The sequence below is a fragment of the Macaca nemestrina genome, chromosome 1 (genome assembly GCF_043159975.1).
Source record: "Macaca nemestrina isolate mMacNem1 chromosome 1, mMacNem.hap1, whole genome shotgun sequence".
NCBI classification, from domain to species: Eukaryota; Metazoa; Chordata; class Mammalia; order Primates; family Cercopithecidae; genus Macaca; species Macaca nemestrina.
The window spans coordinates 110204268-110227723 of record NC_092125.1 but is presented as its reverse complement, the minus strand read 5'-3'; the positions used below and the strand labels follow the sequence as shown (position 1 = coordinate 110227723).

The 23456-nt window shown below is 40.9% G+C and overlaps 3 protein-coding genes and 1 non-coding gene across 8 annotated transcripts in view; 1 reads left to right on the top strand and 3 right to left on the bottom strand.

Moving 5' to 3' along the window:
- LOC105478981 (myomegalin) overlaps positions 1-19814 on the bottom strand; it is a 26671-nt gene extending 6857 nt beyond the window's left edge. The window contains exons 1-6 of one of the 4 annotated variants that reach the window (XM_071086428.1): positions 19646-19778; positions 15294-15354; positions 7114-7334; positions 2631-2866; positions 1475-1526; positions 133-320 (exon numbers count right to left, since the gene is read on the bottom strand). In XM_071086428.1, coding sequence (XP_070942529.1) covers positions 133-320; positions 1475-1526; positions 2631-2866; positions 7114-7235 — 598 coding nt within the window. In that variant the 5' untranslated portion in view covers positions 7236-7334; positions 15294-15354; positions 19646-19778. Of the gene's footprint in view, positions 1-132; positions 321-1474; positions 1527-2630; positions 2867-7113; positions 7335-7424; positions 7792-15293; positions 15355-19645 lie in introns of those variants that run through there. The other 3 variants (XM_011736726.2, XM_011736727.3, XM_011736728.2) reach the window with 3 other exon arrangements.
- TRNAN-GUU (transfer RNA asparagine (anticodon GUU)) lies at positions 13138-13211 on the bottom strand. Its single transcript has one exon. It is a non-coding gene; the product is annotated as a tRNA-Asn (tRNA).
- On the bottom strand, positions 19646-23456 carry LOC139356000 (uncharacterized). Its single transcript, XM_071068731.1, has 3 exons — positions 23345-23456; positions 20324-20587; positions 19646-20172 (listed from the first exon to the last, which is right to left on the bottom strand). The coding sequence occupies exons 1-3, from the start codon at positions 23454-23456 to the stop codon at positions 19763-19765; spliced, it is 786 nt and encodes a 261-aa protein (XP_070924832.1). The 3' UTR covers positions 19646-19762.
- The window catches only part of LOC105478983 (Fc gamma receptor Ia), a 44032-nt gene continuing 41181 nt past the window's right edge, over positions 20606-23456 (top strand). Inside the window, exon 1 of one of the 2 annotated variants that reach the window (XM_011736729.3) lies at positions 20606-20702. The gene's annotated coding sequence lies outside the window, so the exon portion shown is untranslated. The remainder of the gene's footprint in view (positions 20703-23456) is intronic. The other variant, XM_011736734.3, reaches the window with a different exon arrangement.

Genomic DNA, 23456 nt, shown 5'->3' with positions numbered 1-23456 from the left:
GAGCACTGAGTCCCATAGCTATGTCCGACTAGGTGCATCACGGTGGATCTATAGGGCCCAGCTGCAAAGATGCCACCTCTTGGCCTAGATAATGTGTGAGCACCGAAAAACTGGAACCATGTGGGTACTCACTGACTACAGTCACTGAAGGACGCACTTCCTGCTTGTCAAGCTGTGGAGACGTGCTGCTCAGGGAGTGATGTGGGGCAGACCGGGTGTGGTTGTTGCACCAGATCTGGGGCTGAGTCTGGGACTGGGCATCCCGCTTGGTCTCTAGGACTTCTGTCACTTTACTCATATTATGCATCTTCCTCAAGATACTAGTGGGGTAAGAAGGAAGAAAAAATAAAGGCCACCTAATGCCACAGCTGTACTAATCTGGAGGCTCACAGGAGAAGTAAAGGGGAGGTCAAGAGGATCATTCCTTCAGAGGAGAAGCCAAACAATTCATCTCTGTTTAGGGATAGAGTATGGAGGGAAGGCAGGGGGCAGGGAGAGCAGCAGTTGTCTGGTGCATTGGCTACAAACATCCTGAGGAAAAGAGAAGCCTTAACGGGCCCTTTAAATAACACTCATGCTTCCTTCACAAGACACCCAGAGACCCATAAGAGTTCAACTCCAGGTATGGGCATGGTGGCGCATGCCTGTAATCCCAGCAATCTGGGAGGCCAAGGCAGGAGAATTGCTTGAGCCCAGGAATTCAAGACCAAATTGAGAAACATAGTAGAGACCCTCTGTCTACAAAAAATAAAAATAAAAAATGAGCTGGGTGTAGTGGTGTGCACCTGTAGTCCCAGCTACTCAGGAGGCTGAGGAGGATCACTTGAGCCCAGGAGGTCAAGGATGCAGTGAGCAGTGATCGTGCCACTGCATTCCAGCCTGAGCAACAGAGCAAGACCTCATCTCAAAAATAAATTTTAAAAAATGTAAAAAGAAAAAAAAAGTTCAACTCACTCTGTGAACATAGTTTTTTAAATAGTATTTGCCGTAGGCCGTTTAAAACAGATTCCCCGGGCAATGTAGCCTCACTGGTGTCTTGCAGTTTCTAGATCTCCTTCCCTAAGTATAGAGACACAGTATAAACTTTTGTTTGCAAGGAAAATTTGTAGCTGTTTAACATCTTCCAGCACTCCTTGGGTCACCCTTGAAGAAATCAGATATAATCTTACTCTGGTCTTTAAATAAGGGAAATCCCTGGAGGTTCAGAAGACTCCTAAGACCCAGATAGGTTAGAGCAGCTCTATATTACTACACTGGTGAATTAATTGGTGAAAATAAAAGAATAATACATTTTTTAAAAATTTTTAAAAGTGAGACTGCCTTATCACTAAGGATACATAATGGTTTAATGAATAAATAAGCTATTTGTTTTTTTACTGGCCATGTATGCTACTATTTCTTTGAGCTTCTGGCTCTTGCTTCTGGATCCTTCACCAGATTACATCTTCGATAGTCCCTGAAAATTTGGAGTTACCTGAGAGTCGAAGGCACCTGTCCTACTTGATTCTTCTTAGTTGTACAGTCATCTGAGAACAAAATTCAAAAGGACCAGTCATGCTTTAAGTGGGTCTCATTTCCCAGACTGCAGACAAACACGGAGTTCTATCTGGGACCAGAGACCTAACTACCTGATGCTTGCCTTGATTCCAGGATACTCTGAATTTTCCCAGATCTTGGGTTGAGTCTTTAGAGAGCTTGCCTGGCAGGCTTTCCTGAGCCCACCATGAAGGTCATCATCTCTACTTGCTTTGCCCTGAGTCACAGCAAAAAGCTAAAAATGTCTTTATTCCCACAGATCATGGGACACGTATCCAGCTGCCCTCTGGACCACTCCAGTCAAAGCCTCCAAGTCCTGGCACAAGGCCAGCACCCAAACGCCTGGCTGTGTGTTCCACCATAGATTTCATGCAGAACCTTCTCCCTTCTCCAAGATGATAGACATCCCTGTCCCACCTGCCATGAGGAGACAGCACAGTGAACTCGCCCTCTGCTACTATGTGCCCTTGGGTCCTCAGGGAGAAATTTCATGTAAAAGGCTCCTGAAACAGCTAATTATCTCAACACCTTGTACTAGTACACACAGCGCCTAAACCATGCCAAAGTCAACATGATTCTTTTTCATTTTTTTGAAGTGCGCTGATTAATGTTACTTATTTAATCCCTAGAACAATAATGCAACATTCAAGGACTGGTATTATTTGACTTAATTTTTTAGGTAGAGAAATAGAAATCAAAATAAATATTAACCTGTCCAGAGCTAGTAAGGAACACATATAAGCTAGAGGTAAGGTCTTTGGATTCCCAGTTCAGGGCCCTTCCCAGTTCAGCTGCCCTTGATCCTTCTGTCTTTCTGCCAATTAGTTTCAAATAAATACCATCATCCCCGGGGATGCCTCCTGCCCTCACAGTCATATTCCATGAGGGATGGAGGTGCTGGTGGTCATCATGGCATCCTCAACCCTTCTTCTTGGAGCTCCTCACCAGCCAGTCCTGACTCTGTCATGGTCTTAAGGTGGTAATTACAAAGCAGGACACCAGTTGAAAAGTGACTTGTGAATGGGGGTGGGATCCTGTGAACTTAGGACCTTGGGAAAGACTGAAAATCTTCCTAAGCTCTGCAGCCAACTTACCCGTGCTGAATTTTCTGGCAAGGCTCTCTGCCAGCTGGCTTCCTTTGGCCAGCTGCTCGCGGAAGTGCTGCTCCATATAGTGGTCAATGTTATTGCTGTGGAGTAGCTCCTCAAAGGCCTTTACTGTGTTCTTGACATGCTGAATGAGAAGCTCAGAGGTCACTCTGCCAAGCTTCATCTTCTGCCGTAGATGGGTTAACTCTCGAGCCTGATCCTGAATCAAGGAATGATACTTCCTAAAGTAGAAAAAAAGAAGTAAAGTTGGATAGGAATAACTGATAGGTTATAGCAATTTAGGAGAAGGGACTTGAGAGTATCACCAAAGGAGGCCACACACTGAATTCTAGCATATGTTTAGTGTCCTGAATATGGTAAAAGGAATGAAGGAAATGAAAACAATCTTTATGTGAAAGATCCCTTCTGAGATTGTCATTTTCCCTGCCACTTGCTAAAGAAGAAAAATCACATGATCATATTAATAGATGAAGAAAAAGCATTTGACAAAATTCAACACTCATTCATCATAAAAACTCTCAACAAAGTGGGAATAGAGGAGAACTTCCTCAACTTGATAAAGAACATCTATAGAAACTCTACACTAACGTCATACTAGAAACTAGAAGCTTTCTCACTAACATCAACAATAAGGCAAGGATTTCCTCTCTTACCACTCCTTTTCAACATCATACTGGAAATCCTAGCTAATGCAGTAAGATAAGCAAAGGAAATAAATGGTATACAGATTAGAAAAGACGAACTAAAACTGTCTTTGTTCACACATGATGCAGTTATCTATGTATTATACAAAATCTCCAACATGGTGAAACCTATCTTTACTGAAAATACAAAAATTAGCCGGGGGTGGTGACATGCACTTGTAATCCTTGGGAGGCTGAGGCAGGAGAAGTGCTTGAACCCAGGAAGCGGAGGTTGCAGTGAGCTGAGATCATGCCACTCTGCACTCCACCCTGAGCGACAAAGCGAGACACTGATTCAAAAAAAAAAGAAAGAAAAGAAAAAGAAAAAGAAAAGAAAGAAAATATGAAAGAATTGTCAACAAAAATCTCCTGAAACTAGTAAGTGATTATGTCAAGGTAAAATCTAACAAAACATGTACAAGATCTGTATGAGGAAAACTACAAAACTCTGTTGAGATCACAGAAGCACTAAATACACAGAGAGATATTCTGTGTTCATGAACAGGAAGACTAAATATTGTCAAGACGTCAGTTCTTCCCAACTTGATCTGAAGATTCAATGCAATACCAATCAAAATCTCAGCAAATAAATCTTGTGAATATCAACTAATAGATGCTAAGGTTTACATAGAGAGGCAAAAGACCCAGAATGGCCAACACAATATTGAAAAGGAACAGAGGGCTGATTTGACCTGGTTTCAAGACTTACTGTAAAGCTACAGTAATCAGGACAGTATGAGATTTGTGAAGGAATAGACAAATAAGTCAGTGGAACAGAATAGAGATTCCAGAAGACTCCAAAATATAGCAGATTGATCTTTGACAAAGGGACAAGGGCAATGGACAAAAGATGGTATTTTCAACAAATGGTGCTGGAACAACTGGACATCCACATGCAAAAAAAGTGAATCTAGACACAGACTTCACATTCTTCATGAAAACTTACTCAAAATGGATCATAGGCTTAAATGTAAAACAGAAAATGATTATAAACCCCTAAAAGATAACAACAGCAGAAAATCTAGATGACCTTGTGTTTGGTGATGACTTTTTATTTATTTTATTTATTGATCTAAAGATTCAATGCAATACCAATTTTAATTTAGAGACAGTCTTTAAATAAATAAATTATTTTATTTATTTGTTGGAGGGCATGATCATGGCTCACTGCAGCATAATCACACCATGGTGTGATCATGGTGTGATTATGGCTTACTGCAGCCAAACCCTTGGGCTCAAGTGATCCTCTTGCCTCAGCCTTCCAAAGCCTGTGATTATAGGTGTGAGCCACTGAGCCCAGTTATATGATTACTTTTCAGATATAACACAAAAGGCATGATCCATAAAAGAAATAACTGATAATCTGGACTTCATTAAAATTAAAAACTTCTGCTCTGCAAAAGACACATCGAGAGAATGAGAAGACAACACACTGGGAGAAAATAATTGCAAAAGACATATCTGGTAAAGGACTATTATGCCAAATACACAAAGAACTCTTAAACTCAACAATAAGAAAATGAACAACACCATAAAAAATGAGCAAAAAACCCTGAACAGACACCTCACCAAAGATGACGGTAATAATAATATGAAAGGATGCTCAACATCATGTCATTAGGGAAATGCAAATTAAAACAATGAGATACCACTCTACACCTATTAGAATGGCAAAATCCAGTACACTGATAACACCAAATGCTGGTAAGGATGTGGAACAACAGGTATCTTCATTCATTGCTGGTGGGAATGCAAAATAGTACAGCCACTTTGGAAGACAGTTTGGCATTTTCTTGTGAAACTAAACATACTGTTACCAAATGACCTAGCAATCTGCTCCTTAGTATTTACCCAAATGAGGTAAAAACTTAACTTCACACAAAAACCTGCACATGATGTTTATAGCAGCTTTATTCATAACTGCAAAAACTTGGAAGCAACCAAGATGTCCTTCAGTAGGTGAATGGATTCATTTTGGTACATGCAGTCAATGGAATATTATCTGGTACTAAAAAGAAATGAGTTATGAAGCCATGATGACATGAAAGAAACTTAAGTGTGTATTACTAGGTGAAAGAAGCCAATCTAAAAAAGCTACATACTGTATGACTCTGACTATATGACACTATGGAATAGGTAAAACAGTGGAGACAGTAAAAAGATCAGTGGTTGCCAGGTGTTAGGGTGAAAAGGAGAACGAATAAGCAGAGCACAGAGGATTTTTAGGGCAGAGAGTAGTCATTCATTATAATAGTGGATACATGTCATTATACATTTATACTTGTGTCAAAACCTATAGGATATACACCACCAAGAATGAACCCCACTGTAAACTGTGGACTTCGGGTGATGATGAGTTAACGTAGGTTCATCAATTGTAACAAATGTTATCACTCGGGGGCAAGATGTGGATAGTGAGGGAGGCTATGTCTGTGCATGGGTAAGGGGCATATGGGAACTCTGTTACTTTCCACTCAATTTTGCTGTGAACTTAAAACTGCTCTTAAAAAGTCTATTAAAAAAAGAATGATCACAGGAGTATAATTTTTAAAAATATATTTGATAAAGTAGGTGTAGTGTAGGCTTTGCGAGAGCACAGGATTCTAATGTTATCTCTGCCAGAGGCTATTATGCAACTTTGATCAAATGACTGTCTCTTAGGGCCTAAGTGTTCTCGTTCTAAAATGATGAAATGAGACTAACTGACTCTTGAGTTTTTTGGGTGTTTTGTTTTGTTTGAGATGGAATCTCGCTCTGTCATCCAGGCTGGAGTGCAGTGGTGCGATCTTGGCTCACTGCAATTTCCGCCTCCCGGGTTCAAGTAATTCTTCTGCCTCAGCCTTCTGAGTAGCTGGGATTACAGGAGCCCACCACCATGCCCAGCTAATTTTTGTATTTTTAGTAGAGAAGGGATTTCACAATATTGGCCAGGCTGTCTCCAACTCCTGACCTCAAGTGATCCGCCCACCTCAACCTCCCAAAGCGCTGAGATTACAGGCGTGAGCCACTGCACCTGGCCTAGAGTTATTTTACCTCTAACTAACATTATTCTCTGGGTCAGTGAAATTTAAGTGGAATATATTGGGCAGTGACCTAATGGAGCATGAAGCAGGATTTGAATCACTTCCAAAGCTGTGCACCAACCACTTAGACAAATTAGTGATTTCAGTAACTTAGTATTTCAGTAACTGGTGCTCACAGGCAAATGCATAATGGATTAACCCCATATTATTTAAATGCTTCCAAAAAGCTATAGGAAAATGGCCATTAAAAACTAACTGACAAATCTAGCCAATGGGCCTCTATTTGACAATTCTGCAAGCTTATTTTTAAAATTGAGCTTATCAAAATTGCCATTCCAGAAGCCAGGACCTGAGTTTCCATAGGGGATGGAGTAGAATGGAGGGGCCTCTGTATAAATCTACCTCCTCGGGAACTGGGATGGTTCAGCATTCACCGGAGCAACATATGAAGAAATAGGAGATTCCTACATGCTCCTGGGGATCCAGAAGAGAGACCACTCACGTGACTAGAAGATTTCCAGCTCAGGTAACCATGAAGACCATATATTTGGTGAATACATGCAATGTTAGTTAGAATAAAACCAAATTTCTCTGAATAATATAAAGTCATTACTAATAAAACTTTAATAGATTTTTCTCTAAAGAAATTTCCAGGAAGGTGTTAAGAGAAAGTCCTACAATTAAGGTATGGAGGCTGGCTGCAGGCCCTGAAAGCTACTCTGACGATCGATGACTTAATGCTGATAGTGGGAAATCTCTTACCCACTGCGGGATACAGAGGAGAATTCTGCTTCCTCAGGCTGAGGCTTCTGCTCACTCACTTCCTTCTCAGCAGGTCCCTTCTTCTCTGAGGGCTGATGCATCCCAGCCTTCAGCTGGGACATTTTCTCATGAAGAGTTCTCTTACAGCTGTCTTTGAAAGGAAGGACAGAGAAGAAAGATGTCTACGTCTCCACAATGGCCAGGCTTTTCTCCAAAGCTACCTAAAGAATTGAAACAAAATTACGGCTTACAGAGATTAGATTATTAGTGAAGATCCTGTAGGAGGATAGAATCTCAAGAGCAGAGCCTACCAGGAAGTAAAGAGTGAAGCATACAACTTCCTCAGCCATGAGGACCCAACAATCCACTGGGTAAAGGAAAGATGCAGCAAGTGCGGGGAGTGGGGTGGGGGGTGTTGTTATGAGGAGGATGTGGAGGTCCCACAAGTGTTTAGAAAAAACAGGCAAATGATGAAATAAATGAATGATAACAAATGGGGTTTAAACTGAGCTAAGGGGTAAGTATTTTTGTTTCTTATAGTTGAGATAAGGTTCTTATAAAGTTCCCAGGGAATATTCCTTCAGAAGTCAGGAAGCAATTTTGCTTCCACAAGTTTTGAGAGTCATGAAGGCAGGAACATGGCAGAGCTCAAATGCCAGAGCTCAAATCCCATGTCACTGGGACATCAACAATAGTGCTATGGAGAAGACTCAGGTTGCCAGCTCTTGAGTCACAATCACAGAATTAGAATGTGGAAGTAGCTACAGAACCCAAGGAAGCCCTGCTTTCTGATAGCCACAATCAATGCAAGGCTGCCTGTTTCACCCTGGAGGTCTCTATATCAGTGGAGGCCACCCCTCAACAGCCAGCTCTAATGTTTGTGTACCCTTTTGCTTATATTGTCAACCAATTTCTAACCACAGTAAAATAACCTAAGTATACCTCTCCTTGAAAACATCAAAACGTTTTCTCAGCAGACAATTTCAATGAAAACAATTCTTGTGGCTTTTCCTTAATTTTTTTTTTTAACTTCTACTGATTCTTACTGTTCCTTTTTAGGAACTCTCCAGGTTTTCACTTCCTACATTCTTTCAAGAGTATAGTGCCTACAACTGGAGAATGATCATCTAAGTATGACTAATAAATTTAGTATCATGTTGTATTACCTTTTAATACATAATAAATAATATATCTCAATGCGATACTTGCTTCCTTTCCCTTGCAGTAGCAATGTGTAGGGGTTTCATTTAATATGAAGTCAATTTTTACCTTCCAAACTCCCATCCCACCCACCTTTGCTTGCACTGATGGGAAGACTCAGTCTATATCTGGTTTGCCCACATTCCTAGGCTATAGACTTCTGGGGCTCCCAATCTGAGAGGCACCATTTTTTTAGAAGGTACTGAATTTTAATTTCTGTCTCCTTTGCATCCTTACCAATGCAAACTGCTTTCAGCCACTCTCTGCTAGCCTCTCACCAGCACAGAGCTGAATTCACAAATGCCTTGAGGGGAAAACGTTTACCAAATGTTCAGTTCACATCTCAATTCACTCTAGAATCTTGGCTTTTCAAGTCAGAATACCAGGACAGCTTCACATGTCTACCCATTCCCCAACCCCATGAGGTTACTTAAAGTGCTGCTGTTTTCTCTGATTCCTAACCACTGCCCTCTCCCCAGCTTCTCAGCCTCTTGTCCCTTGCCAAGAACTAGCAAATGCCCTGAGGGGAAAAATTGTTTAATTCCAATGATCTTCTCTCTTTCTCTCTCTCTCTCTCTCTCCCTCTCTCTCCACTCCCGTTCTGTAGCTGGCCCTGTGGGTCCTAGCTTTTCAAAGACTTCAAACAGTATTCCTTTAAACAAGATTTTATCTACTTCTTTTCAAAGGGAGTGCTGGTTTGCTACAAAACTCTATTGTAACTGAAAGAGGAAATCTACAAATTCCAGGTAAATCAAATTTTCTTACCTTGATTTCTGAAGAAAAAAAAAAAGAGAAGAGGCCACTGGTAGGTACATACTTGCATTTTTCTTGTAATACTTAGGTAAGTCTGAATGGGTATTAAAGGCTCTTGCTAGAATCAAGTGCAAAAGATTGTCTACCATGAACTAAACAATCATGCCTGCCCAAGGTCCAAGAATTTGCTAAGGTTGGATCCGGTCCCCTGGTGCACTAACAGAGATCCTGTAGGGGATAGAATCCTCCTATAGAATTCTATGTCTGCACTTTGAGTAGATCCTTCAAGTAACCAGTTTTTCAGACACCTGGCCATTAATGTGGGGAGAAGAGGTCAACTAAACCATTGAACATTTCTAATTTATTTTAGGGAATGTTGAAAGTTCTCACTGGCACAGTTAGAAATGAAAACAAAGGCATAATAATAATAATAATAATAACTGTTTCAAGAGCATTATCATATGACTGGCATGGTTCCTAAGTGTTTTACTGTCTAGTAACTTGTTTAGTCCAAGTAACAACCCTACAAGATAGTGTTGATTTTTTTTGTTTGGTGGTGGTTGTTGTTGCTGCTGTTGTTTGAGATGGAGTCTCTCTCTGTCACCCAGGCTGGAGTGTAGTGGCGTGATCTTGGCTCACTGCAACCTCTGCCTCCCGGGTTCAAGCGATTCTCCTACCTCAGCCTCCTGAACAGCTGGCTGACAGGCCCCCACCATCCTGCCCAGCTAATTATTGTATTTTTAGTAGAGATGGGATTTGACCATGTTGGCCAGGCTGGTCTCAAACTCCTGATCTCAGGAGATCTGCCTACCTTGGCCTCCCAAAGTGCTGGGATTACAGGCTGAGCCACCGCGCCCAGTCGATAGTGTCGATTATTATAACCCCTTGTTGCAGGTGAGAACATTGCACTGAAAGACTGAACTTACCTTTCCAAGGGTCCCATCATCTCTATGAGATTGAGAGCCAGGACTCATCCAGACCCTTGCTCTGAGCCATTAGGCTTGGTGGGAACTAAGAAGATCTCACTAAGACGCACATTCCCTCCTTCTTGCTCAGTGTGCAAGATTTCGAGGAGAAAATGGAAATTAAAAGTAAGACCTACAAGATGGCTATTATTTTAAAAAGAGGGAAAGAAAATTACCAGTGTTGGTGATGATGTGGAAAAATTGAAACCCCTGTGCACTGTTGTTGGGAATGTATTAGGTTGGTGCAAAAGTAACTGTGGTTTTTGTCATTACTTTTAATAGCAAAAATCGCAATTACTTTTGCACCAACCTAATAAAATGGTACAGCTACTGTGGAAAACCATATGGTGGTTACTCAAAATATTAAAAATAATATCACATGATCCAACAATTTTACTTCTGAATATATACTCAAAAGAACTGAAAGCAAGGAATCAAAGAGATAGTTGTTCACCTACATCAATAGCAGTATTACAATAGCTAAAGAATGGAAACAACCCCAGTGTCCAACAACAGGTAAATGAATAAACAAAATGTGGCAAATACCTGCAATGGAATATTATTCAGCCTTAAAAAAGAAAAGAAATTCGGACACATGCTACAACAGAGATGAACCTGAAGACATTATGCTAAGTGAAATAAACCAGTCACAAAGGGAAAAATACTACATAATTCTGCTTATATGAAGTACCTAGAGTAGTTAAATTCGTTAGAGACAGGAAATAGAAAGGTGGTTGTGCCAGGGGATAGGGAGGGAAGAATGGGAAATTAATGGGTATAGGGTTTAGGAACTTTAGTCTAAGAAAGTAGAATATTGGATGCCAGAAATTCAGTTTTCTTTCTGTTCCAAGATCCCCTTTAGCTAGAGCAATATATTGAAGTCAGAGTTCTTAGGGAAAATCATTGTGTATGGAGATCATCCTGTGGATCAAATGTGACTCAATAGTAGATCAAAAGATATTCCACTTTTGCAGATATTGACACCTGTTGGACTCACAGGATTTTATCTAGTATTAGATAGATAAGATGTGAACCACTTCCCAACACTGCAGACTCAAATACTAGGAAATACTAAGAACCTCAAGACAAACAAATAGCCAATCCAAAAAGACTCACAGACTAGATAAGCTGTCAGCTACCACCTAACAGATAATGTATTCCTGTTAACCACTATCCCCAGATGTTCATTTCATAAAATCAAAAACAGAATTCCATATTGATCACTGATGGGAAAAAATAGTCAACAATGTACAAATGGGAGAGAGAAAAAATACTTGTCTAAGAATTACATTTAGTGTCTAAAAGTCAAATAGCTCAATTTCTGCTCATGAGATTCAACAGATGAACTGAGGGAACATATGCCAATAACTCTGAGATTACAGGTCTACATGGAATGCCCGTAAGGTGCAGGATTCTATTAGCTGTGATGATATGTCTCACGTGGGCAAATCTTTGTGGAAATAGCAGGAAAAAAGAAAAACTGTCAAGGAATAATATAGAGACAGTGTGATGGTTAATTTTATGTGTTAACTTGGCTAGACCACAGTGCCCAGGTATGTGGTCAAATATGATTTCAGAGGTTTCTGAGAAAGGGTCTTTTGGATGAGAGTAACATTTACATTAGTAGACTTTGAGTAGAGCAGGTTGTCCTATGTCATGTGGGTGGACCTCATCCAATCAGGTGAAGGCCTGAATGGAATGAGATTGACCTTCCTAGAAGAAGAGGAAATTCTACCAACAGAATATTTTAGGACTTGCATAACAACTCTTCCCTGGGTCTCCAGCCTCCCTGCCTCGAACTTTCACAATCATGTGAGCGAATTCTTTAAAATAAATCAATAAAAATAGATAATAGATAGATGATTCTGTTTCTCTGGAGAACCTTGACTAATATAGATAGCATACTAATTCACCCTTGCCATTTACAGAGGAAAGAGTGGAGTAATAAATATCAGACACCAATAACGTTTTTCTTCCCTTGTGAAAGCTGCTTGGCACAAAGCTATTACGGGCGCGGTGGCTCAAGCCTGTAATCCCAGCACTTTGGGAGGCCGAGACGGGTGAATCACGAGGTCAGGAATCGACACCATCCTGGCTAACCCGGTGAAACCCCGTCTCTACTAAAAAATACAAAAAATTAGCAGGGCGAGGTAGCGGGCGCCTGTAGTCCCAGTTACTCGGGAGGCTGAAGCGGGAGAATGGCATAAATCCAGGAGGCGGAGCTTGGAATGAGCTGAGATCCGGCCACTGCCCTCCAGCCTGGGCAACAGAGCGAGACTCCGTCTCAAAAAAAAAAAAAAAAAAGAGGTGACTCTAGCCTGGTCTTCTCCAGACCTACTCACCACAGAAACAAATTATAGCTATACAAAATATCTTGAAGGTTTAGCTGAAGAGATGGGGAGATACCCTACTGCTCAATGTCCCTCATGTCACCTGTTGTACCTCCCCTTAGTTAAGTCAGGAGGGCAACACTCCTTTTATTTTTTATTTTATTTTGTATGTTTGTGCGTATGAGATGGAGTCTCGCTCTGTGGCCCAGGCTGGAGTACAGTGGCATGATCTTGGCTCACTGCAACCCTGCTTCCCAGGTTCAAGTGATTATTGTGCCTCAGCCTCCTGAGTAGATAAGATTACAGGAAAATCATGGAACCAACTTAATTTCAAAAACAACATGTAAAGGATTAGATGATGGAATAAACAAAAGAAGAAATGCCTTCATCAAAAATAATGCAGAGGGCAATAATAATCTTGATTCTACTGATAACATTATTGATCGAGCAATTATTAAATCTAGGCACATCCTGCAAATGAGGTATTATTACCATCCTCATATTACAGTTGAAAAAATATTGAGGTACAAATAGCTTGTCAACAGCCCAAGGGCACAGACAAACAGAAACAAGATTTCACCCAGAAGCCCTGAACAGATCACACACAGTTTCTCTTGTTCCCTAGTCCAAGGAACTTCTGTACCCTCCAACTACATTTCTTCCCAGGCAGAGACCTTCTTGGAGGATGAGAAGCAGCCACTAGATGACAGGAGGGGAAGTGAGGTATGTAGTCTTCAAGGGAGCAGACCACCTTGGGACTTATAAAAGGGTACAGACGCCTCTGGGTGGGGTCGAACCACCAACCTTTTGGTTAACAGCCAAACGCGCTAACCGATTGCGCCACAGAGACACAGCTAAGCTTTTGCTTTCATTCGAAAAGGGAGTAAGCTGTCACTAAACGCTAGCTAACACCATGCACCTTTTGCAAAATGACTGGGTAATCTCCAAAGCCTCGGAAAGCCTGAGCAGTCAGAGCGACGAATCCACTTGTTTGTCAAGTTTGAAACCTGTGCGTTGGGTGATTCCGAAACGCCCCGCGCTCCGTCTTGTCCCCTCACCTAACTCAGAAGCCAGCGCCTCCGGAGACGCGGGGACCGCGACTCCTGTTAGAGCGACTTGGGCCCCAGGGAAGCTGAAACGCCCAGGGCGCTCAATTAGGACTAGTTGAATTAATAATACATTTGAGAGACTGAATATACAATCGGACAGTGGCCGGATTATACGTAAAAATAGAATTCTGATCCACTACCAGGGGCCACCTGTACAGGAAATCAATTTCCTTATCTACAAACAACCGGGGAAGCCAGCCTGCTATTATATAAGTCAGACTCACGGGGAGCAGTTATCTGTAGTAACAAACAATAACTTCCATAACAATCGGCTCCAAATGGCCAGAGCTTGGTTAGTAACTGACACTTTCCCTAATTTATCTTCCCACTTGCAACTTAGGACGAACCAGGGAAAGCCAAATATGCACCCATAACCAAGCACACAGGATGTCCCCCTTCTAGTTAGCCTCCCTCCCCCACACCAACAGCCTCCAATCAGGGCACACCTGAAGCCTTCCCTTTCCTCAGCTCTAAAGCTGTCCCACTCCTCTGCCTGCCTTCTAGGCTCCGTCAAAATGCAAGTGCCGCTGGCTGATGCCCTAGTGTCAGAATAAATAACCATTGCTTTTTCATTTGATTGGCCTTCATTTTCACACTTTGTCATCTTTAAGCTTTTAGTCCTTTGGAAAATTCTGAGAGTGGAAAATAAATGAAAGGTTTTTTTCAAAGTGGGGAGTTCTTTTTTTAAAGGCTTTATGCTGGTCAACAGATTTCCAAGTGTGCAATGTCCCATGGGGTAGGCCACAAAGGGGCCTAGAGTGCACCATCTGCGCTGCTGCAGCTCCTGGCTCTCAACAGATCTGAGATCTAAGGGGTCTGTGGGGTCAGTGGGCAAGATCAGGAAAGGGGCAGGGACCAAAGGAGACATGAAGAGGGAAACAGCAGGGACAATGAGACCTCCCAGGAGACTTGTGCAGAGGCAAAGCCTGGATCCTGAGAGATAAGAATTGTTTTTGTCATGTATTTGAATGGGAAGAAATAGAAAAAGAACATGAAAGAGAAAAAAAACACAAGAACTTGTAGCTATCCAAGAGCAAAACAGGAAAATATTGTGGATGTTTTTGCATCAAAAATATTAAAAGCAGCCCACTGGCAACCCCAGGTTTATGATGCACCATGATAGTATAACAGTTAGCACTCTTCGTTGTGGCCGAAGCAACCTTGGCTGGAATTGGAGCCGCAGTAGCATCTGGCTTCCTTCTTGGCAAGATTTGGTATGTGTTACAGTTTCACTTTTTAAATCCCCTTACCAACTGCACCCAGTAGCTGTGGTCAGAGAGTAGGGCTGTGTCTCCCTGCAGCACAGTCAGGACAAGAGAAGGAAACCCCCACAGTGCACTGACCTAGGGCAGAGTCTTTGGGGAAGGTTAGAAGGGGCCGTGTGTCTGAGCATGTGCAGGAACCATCTCAAAAGGTAAAGAGCCCTGACTCTCCAGGAGCCTTGTCTGTAGCTTCAACTGATGTAATGGTGTGGTAATAACCATTTTTCTGGCTGAGATATTTCAAAGGTCAGTAAGGCCTTTTTAGATGCAATGACAATGAGCTTGGTATGAGTTCTCATTCAACAGGGTACTTTACAATAAAATCTGATAATGTAAAACCCAATAAATGTAATAGAACCTAAACTGGATGCCATCCTCCACTTCCCCCACCCGATTTTTTGGTAGTTTAATGTAATTATACTACATTACTGAAGTATAATTCACAAACAGTAAAATGCACAAATCTTAAGGGCATAGAAATGTAACCATCACCTAGATCAAGTTATAGAAAATTTCCATCAGCCCAGAAAGGTCAATAACCTCCTGTAGATTCCCACCTACCTTCCTTTCACTTAGGCAAACCATTCTGATTTCTATCTTCACAGATGAATGTTGACTGTTTCTGAAATTCACATAAATGAATATACATTTTTGTGTCTAACTTCTAATTTCATGCAGCATAATGTTTTTGATATGCATCCATGTTTTGAGTATATTATTTTGGTGTTATTAATGACAATTAATTCTGTGTGGTTGACTGGGTTATTTCCAATTCTGGCTCTCATGAGCAAAGCTGCTATATTCTAGTACGATTCTTTTTGTAGACATGTGCACTCATTTTTCTTGAGTTTGTTTATACTTTGAAGTGGAGTGGCTAGGTCATGGAGTAGGTCTAAATTTAACTTTATTATAAACTGCCAAACAGTTGTCCAAAGTGGTTGTGCTATTTTACCTTCTCACCAGCAACGAGAGTTATAGTTACTCCACATTCTTGTCAGTACTTCTTGTCTTTCAAGATTCTTCCATTCAAGCTGTTAAAATACCTTAAACCGAGTAGCTTACAAACAAGAGAAATTTATTTCTCACAGTTCTGGAGGCTGAGAAGTCCAAGTTCAAGGTGCCAGCAGATTTTGTGTCTGATGAGGGCTCACTCTCTGGTTTATAGGCTGTGCCTTCTCCATGTGTCCTCACACGGTGGAAGGGCAAACAAGCTCCCTCCAGCCTCTTTTATAAAGATACTAATCCTATGCATGAAGGCAGAGTCCTCATGATCTGATCAGCTTCCAAGGGCCTAAACTTCCTATTACCACCAACTTGGGGATTAGGAGTTCAACAAATAAATTTGGTGGGGGGATGCAGACACACAAACATTCAGACCATAGCATTGCATAAAAGTAGCTCATCACTGAAGTTTTAATTTGTGTTTCCCTAATAAGTAATGATTTTGAACATTTTTTTCTTATGTCTTTTGGCCATTTAGAAATTTTGTGTGTGTGAAGAAAGCCTATTCATGTATTTTGCTCATTTTTAAATAGCTTGGCTTTTATTATTAATGTCTAAAAGTTCTCTCTAAATATTCAATATCTGAGTTATTTTTCAAATAAGCATACTGCAAATATCTTCTCCCAGTCTTAAGAAGGCTTGCCTTCTTTCTTGTGGTAATTTTTTGATGAGTAGCAGTTTTTAATTTTGATGAAATCCAATTTTATTTTTTTGTGACCTCTAAGACACCTTTCCTACCCTACAATTGTGCATATATTTTCCTGCATTTTCTTCCAGAAACGTGTGTTTTTATTTTTATTTTTAAATCTATAATTCTTCTTAATTTCATTTTCTGATCTCAGCACAATGCTTAACCACTATAAAATCCACAACTTGCAGACCAACAGTTCAGTCTCCCGGAAACTTGTATAACCCTTGATGTAACAACATTTACAGTAGTTTCCTGCTGTGCTCTTTGACAGCTATAGATCCTTGTGCTTCCACCCCTCACTCCCTCCCTCTCTTGCCTTCTCCCTTCTTCTCTCTCCTTTTCTCACCCCTACAAGGTGAGAAAACCAGAAAGACCTAAAACTGAGGAGAAGAAAGACCTGGTCTAATCTGCGCTCAAGATATTAGAGCACAAGAAGAAGAAAGACTGGGTCTGATCTGTGCTCAAACCACACCTGTATTCTGGTTTGTAAATCTAGTTCTGCCCCTGTGTGGCCTTGGATAAATAACTTAAACTTTATGTGCCTCCATTCTTTCTTCTATAAAATGGAGCTAGTAAGAGTAGTCTTAGGCCAGGTGTGGTGGCTCATGCCTATAATCCCAGCACTTTGGGAGGCCAAGGCAGGCAGATCACTTGAGGTCAGGAGTTCAAGATCAGCCTGGCCAACATGGTGAAACCCCATCTCTACTAAAAATACCAAAATTAGCTGGGCATGGTGGCAGGCACCTGTAATCTCAGCTACTCAGGAAGCTGAGGCAGGAGAACTGCTTGAACCCAGGAGTTGGAGGTTGCAGTGAGGTGAGATTGCACCACTGCACTCCAGCCTGGGCAACAAAGCAAAACTCCATCTCAAAAAAAGAAAGAAAGAAAGAAAGAAAGAAAGAAAGAAAGAAAGAAAGAAAGAAAGAAAGAAAGAAAGAAAGAAAGAAAGAAAGAAAGAAAAGAAAAGAAAAAAGTAGTCTAATTCATTTTGCCATTGTTAGCTGTGTCTGGATATGGTTGATGATTAATTAATAATCAAGCAGAATGATCTTCCTCATTGTCATTTTCCTCTGCATTATTTTTGAAAGCCACTGTGCTGATGTTTTGCATCTTAAATTAGTTTTGCTTCTAAGAATTCCTGTAGATGGACTCATGGAGAATGCCCACTGTTATGTCCAGTTCTTTCTTTCTGCATAATGTCTCTGAGTTTTATTCACATTGTTGAGTATATCAGATGTTCATTCCTTTTTATTGCTGAGCAGTATTCCATTGAATGAGTATACCACACTTTATTCACCAGTGTCCTGATAATAGACACTTAGGTTGTTTGTAGTTTTGGGTATTGTGAATAAAGCTGCTATGAACGTTCCTGTTATAATTTGTGTGTGTGTGTGTGTGTGTACATGTTTTAAAGTCTCTTGGAAGAATATCTAGATGAAGAATTGCTAGGAAAAAAAAAGATGTTTATGTTTAAATTTATAGGAGACTGTCAAACCAAAGTGATTATAACATGTTACATTCCCTCTAAAAATGTCTGAGTTCTAGGTTTTCCACATCTTCACCAAGATTTGGTGTTTTCTGACTTTATAATTTTGCCATGCTAAAATGGTGGAGTGGTATCTCAATCTTGTTTAAGTTTATTTCTCTCACAACTAATGATATTGAGTACTCTTTTATGAACTGACTGGCCACTAGTATATTTTCCTGTCTGAAATGTCTGTTTAAGCTTTTGCCCATTTTTAAGATGAGTGTTTCCATTTCTAATACTGAATTGCAGGAGCTAATTATATACTCTGGATACAGGTTCTTGGTTAAATACGTTTTGTGAATATTTTCTCCTAGTCCATGGCTTGCTTTTTCATTTACTTAATGGTGTCTTTGGATGAAAAGACATTTCATATCGATAAAGTCTAATTTATCATTTTTCTGTTTTACCTATTTCTCTGTGTAATATTTAGAAAATACTTGCTTTCTGCCAAGTCATAACAACATTTTCATGCATTTTCTTCTAAAACTTTATAGATTACATGGTTTGTTCTGTGATAAAACTCAAATTAGCTTTTGTGTATGTTGTGAGGTAGGGATTGAGATTTCTTTCCTCACTAGGAGATATCTAGTTGGTCCAGCACTATTTGCTGAAATGACTCTTCTTCCCCATTGTACTGCTTTGGTGCCTTTTTTGAAAAAAAAAAATCAATTGGGCATATAACAAGGATCTGTTTTAGGTGTCTCACTTCAGTTTCATTTATCAATATGTGTATCCTTTTGCCATGTTCACACTGTTTTGTTTATAGTAATAAATAGCTTAATAGTAAGTCTTCCAGGTTTGACAACTCAATAAACCTGAAATGTGTACATCCTGTGGTGCCACCATGAAAATCAAGACATGCTGTCACTTAATCTCCCTCATTTCCCTAGAGGACACATCTCTCATAAACAATGGTTGACCCCTTAGCCAAAGATCCTCTGTTGCACTCTCTGGAGAAAATAAATCTCCAGTTGCCTTAAGAGCTGATCTAGAGGTGATCTAGATACCTGCAACATTCAGCAATGAATTTAGATTTTCCTTGGAAAAAAGTTCATTTTCAATGTGGTTTTTTTTTTTTTTTTTTTTTGCCACAGAATTTTTTTTTTCCTGTTACTTAGTAGCATGAAGTACAACATTTGGTTTGCAATTTCTGTTCTGTGTAGGAAGAAAAACTTTAGTGGAAACAACCAGTACTTAAAGACCATTTTATGAGGCTGTCATTCACATATTATCTCTTTTGCCATTTTTGTTAAAATGGTATAAGGTGGGCTTTATATGCTTTCTGTATATTCTTTGGAATGTGTATTTAAATTAAAAACAAAATTAAAATATTCATCCTAGACTCAGGTTAAAGTCCACCAACAATACACTTAAAATAGGATGGGCCCAACCTAAGTGTACAACCTACCTGCTTGAAGTGTGTAGTTGGTGTGTGTGTGAGACATTCTCAACAGTATTTGTGTTCCCTGATGTAGTGATTTTCGTTTTCTTCCCACCCTTGAAAGTCCTCGACTTAAAACCCATCTAGAACATTTCCTTTGCTAAGACTTTAAAGTATTCTTTCTTCAGGTAAGGGCAGTTTTTAAATAGTTATCAGTTACATGCTTGGAATTCATAGAAAGCTTGGGGAGAAACAATCCAACGGCACAAGTTCAAGCGCCCGACGGGGCGGAGAAGGGACTGTATACTCACTGATTGCCAAGCCGAGATTGTCCGCCTTGCCTGCTTTGGCTGAGACTAGAGACGGAAACTCCATTCAACAGCGACTAGAGGGCTGAAACAGGGCGCAAGAGTGCGGCTGCCCTTCGCCTACCGGTCCCTCCTGCCTTGGCGCCTTCGGAGTTCGAACTGACCCGGGACGTTGCTGGAGCCGGCAGGAACTGCAGACTCACCACGCGCGTCCCCGCACACCCGCACCTGCGCCTGGAGAACTCCTCGCCAATTGAACACCCGGTCCCCCGCCGAGCTTCGCTGCAGGTTACAGGAAAGAGGTGCAGGGTTGCGGACCCGAGGAGAAAAGCCGCGCGGAGAGGACCGGGTCCTGCCACTGGTCCCCAAGAAGACAGGCCTAGAGAGGCCGATTTTGACCTGCAGGGCCACAGTCCAGTGGCCGCTTAAAACCCTAATGTCTGGTAGCGAGTTGAAGCGATCTCTGTGCCTTGCTTGTCGTTTGCCAAAATTCAGAGACCAAGAAAGACAATAGCTGTGGGGATCAAAATCTGCAATTAACCAGAAAAGAAACATGATCCTGTGTTAGCTTGTTTAGGAAAAAATGAAGAAGGAAGGAAAGAAGGAAGGAAGGGAGGAAAGAATGGAGGCAGGGAAGAAAGATGAAAAAATCAACCAAAAAAAGAAACATGATTTACTAACTAATCGGATGTGGGTCGTGAGAGAAAGACCTGCGTCCAGTTTTTGGCCTGAAAGTGTGGAGGGTGGAGTTGCCATTAACTAACGTGGGAAAAGGCAGGTGTAGTAAGTTGTAGAGAAAATATCCGGAATTCCGTTCAGGGCTCTGGGGTCTTCCTTGAAAGAGTTTTCCATCCAGGCCGTCTCGGTTTCCGCATCCGTCTGAGTTGTTTATGATGTCGGGAATGCAGGAGTCTGAGTCCTTTATGATATTGAGGGTGCCACGGTCTCACCCCAGGCGCCTCCCAGCTCCAGCCTCCTCCCGGGAACCTGGTGCGCTCCGGCCCCGACAACCCGCGACAGTCTCTCCACGCGCTGCGGCCTAGCAAAGGTGCATCTCTAGGTAGGTGGTGAGGTGCGGCCGGGACGCTGCAACTCGCTCCGGGACTTGCAGACCTGGCAAGTGTTCCGGGAGCGCCACTGGCTGGACGGAAAGGAGAGCGCCACTGGCTGGACACGTCGCGTGTGGGCTCGCAACTTGCAGAAAGCAGGGAGAGGACGGCCTTTTGGGACTATTCCTTGGATGTGCAGGTGGCGCCAGGAAGGGTAGATGGAGCTTTCTAGAGGTCAATGTCAGCGTAGTTTCTGCTGGAACAATTGAAGGAGAAAAGAAAAAAAAAAAAATGTGCGTTGTGGTTTCCTGGTAGTCTATTGGCTAAAGTTGGGCGCTTTCACCGCTTAGACGAGTTGATTCCAGATTAGGGTACGACGAGGTATTGGCCTCACTGTGTGGTATTGTTCTTTCCTGTGTTTGCCATCTACCACCGCTGTGGCTCAACTATTCCAAGGCTGCTGGAGAAATGGAGTTAATTTCGATCCTAAAATTTAAGCTATTTATCTAGGATAAACTCCAAATAGTGGAACTGCTAGGTGAAATTTAGTGTGAATTTAAGATTCCGATTTATACAGTCCACCAACGTATAAGCACCAATTACATGCCCCAAGGTGTGTGACACTGTATCTTTTCCCCAGCATTTAAAACCAACGCTAGAAAGTATTAATCCTTTAGACATAATGTTAAGCTATATTTATCATCAAAGGATTTCTTCATAGTTTCCCCTTAAACTATAAATCCGCAAGAGATGGCAAAGCTGGAAGAACTTCCCAGAATTTCAGTAAACTTGAATTCAATAGTCTCTCTGTTCTCTCCTGTTTTGGCATCTATCCTTTTCTTCCAGGTAAGATTCGTCATAATAGAAAAATAATTTAATAAATGTAATAAAAATGTAAGCCTGGACTTTTTGCTCACAGTGTTCTCCCTGGGTCTAAATTTTGTGAATGTGGTGCTGTTCCTTGGATAGTCTCATGGTTTTGCTTGAGACTTTAGGCCCTTGGGACACCTGGTGCACAGAAGGGTCCCAAAACCCATCTTTGGGTGTGCTGGCAGAGCAAATAATAAAGTAATAAAGTAATAAACCAGTAATAAACCAGTAATAAAGGCAAGGGCACCTGAAGACCTAAGGCTGGTTGGAACCAAAGCAGAGTTTTCAAAACCAGAGAGGGCTTGTGTTCATAATTTAATAATTTAATTTTTATTTTGATGAAATTTAAATTTGATTTAAATTTTCATAATTTAATTTTCATTTTGATGGCCACTTTATTTTGAAAAAGACACTAGTGGAGGAAAGTCTCTTTATTGGACCATCAATTTCCCTATAAATCTTTGTCTCAGAAAAATTTAATAATAATTTAGTAATAAATTATAATAAAATAATGTTTCACATCTTACATTATTCACATTTGATTTAGTTGGCTTATGCTGTCAATGTGTTGCCCACTGTATAACACTCCTGAAGAGTTACATTCAACTATGTAGTAATACATATTACTATACATACACACACGTATACATGTGTATACGTATACGTGTGTGTGTATATATGTATATAACCATATGTGATTTCAAAAGGTAAATTAAAGATAATGGGAAGGTGTTGGTAACCTCTCAGATAGTGTAGCACTAGGATAACTGAATTTATGGCGTGGTGTCACATACTTCAGATATCTATGCTGTAATATTAAAATGGCATTTCATTGGCCAACTAACTTGTCCATTTCCTGGCCCAGCATGATACATGAAAGGAGTGAAAATGGGAAGAAAATAGACTTTTGAAAGACTTGCCTAATAAACTTCTCCCTTAGCATTACTTGGAGTGACATCAGAAAATTGGAATGAAATAATTGTGTAAAAAAGGCAAATTCTCTGCTCTCTTTCTCCCCCAATCCTTAATAACAAGGAGGAAACCTAGACTCAGGTTAGGTTTTCTCTTCTTATTCTTCACGTACCAGGACAGGTACTGAGCTTGTTTGTTACTATTTGGGGACTTAGTATATTGTACAAAGGGATGTGGCTATTACTGCCCCTTTTCTACCAGAGCATCAAAACTGGCAACCTGGCTGGTGTTAAGGGGAGCTTCTAACCTTGAATCCCCACTCCATGTGACTTCTTTCTGGTTCTCTCTTCTCAGAACTTGCAGTCATCAGATTCATTTGGAGAAGTTTGATAAAAGGTTGCTTTATGCTTAGACAGAAGAAAAAGCCCTAAGGCCTTGAACTGAGCCTTATCCTCTGATAGGGTTTACTGGAATTCCCTCCACTGTGGCACAAGCCCTGCCGTAAATTGTGATTATCTATACCTTGTCAGTTTTATCTATGTATATATCTTTTATAGTAGTCCCCACATCCACCAGAGAATCTAGGTTATTGGCAGAATGAGATTTGGCAATTTTTTGGTCCTCTGGCCAGACATTATCAGTTAGTACTCTGATTCCACCATTTTTGAAATTATATACAACAAATTATAAGTACCGTTTATTTTGGAGAGTTCAGGTTAAAGGAAATGAAGGTTATTGTTGAGTATTATTTCTGTAATTTTCTAATTGTAACCATAACATAGGTACCTTATCAAAAAGTATGGAAGCCAGAAAGCAGTGAAGCAATAATACTTTCTCCAAAACAAACAGGCCAAACTTTGGCAGGAGTTACAAATCTGACATGCAATCGTGGCTTCTATATCAGAAATCGAGTCTTTTACTTTGTGAGAGGCAGTAGCTTTTAGTTTTTTGTCTTCCTTTCGGCTGCCAGAGGAACTGAACAT

Excerpts from the sequence above, each read along its gene's own strand:
- LOC139356000 (XM_071068731.1), bottom strand. The coding sequence starts at position 23,456 with ATGTTCAGTTCCTCTGGCAGCCGAAAGGAAGACAAAAAACTAAAAGCT. Across the intron at positions 20,588-23,344 it reads CACGATTGCATGTCAGATTT|ACCGTGGCACCCTCAATATC; the intron begins GTAACTCCTGCC and ends GCCTGGGGTGAG. Across the intron at positions 20,173-20,323 it reads TCACGACCCACATCCGATTA|ATTTTGATCCCCACAGCTAT; the intron begins GTTAGTAAATCA and ends GGTTAATTGCAG.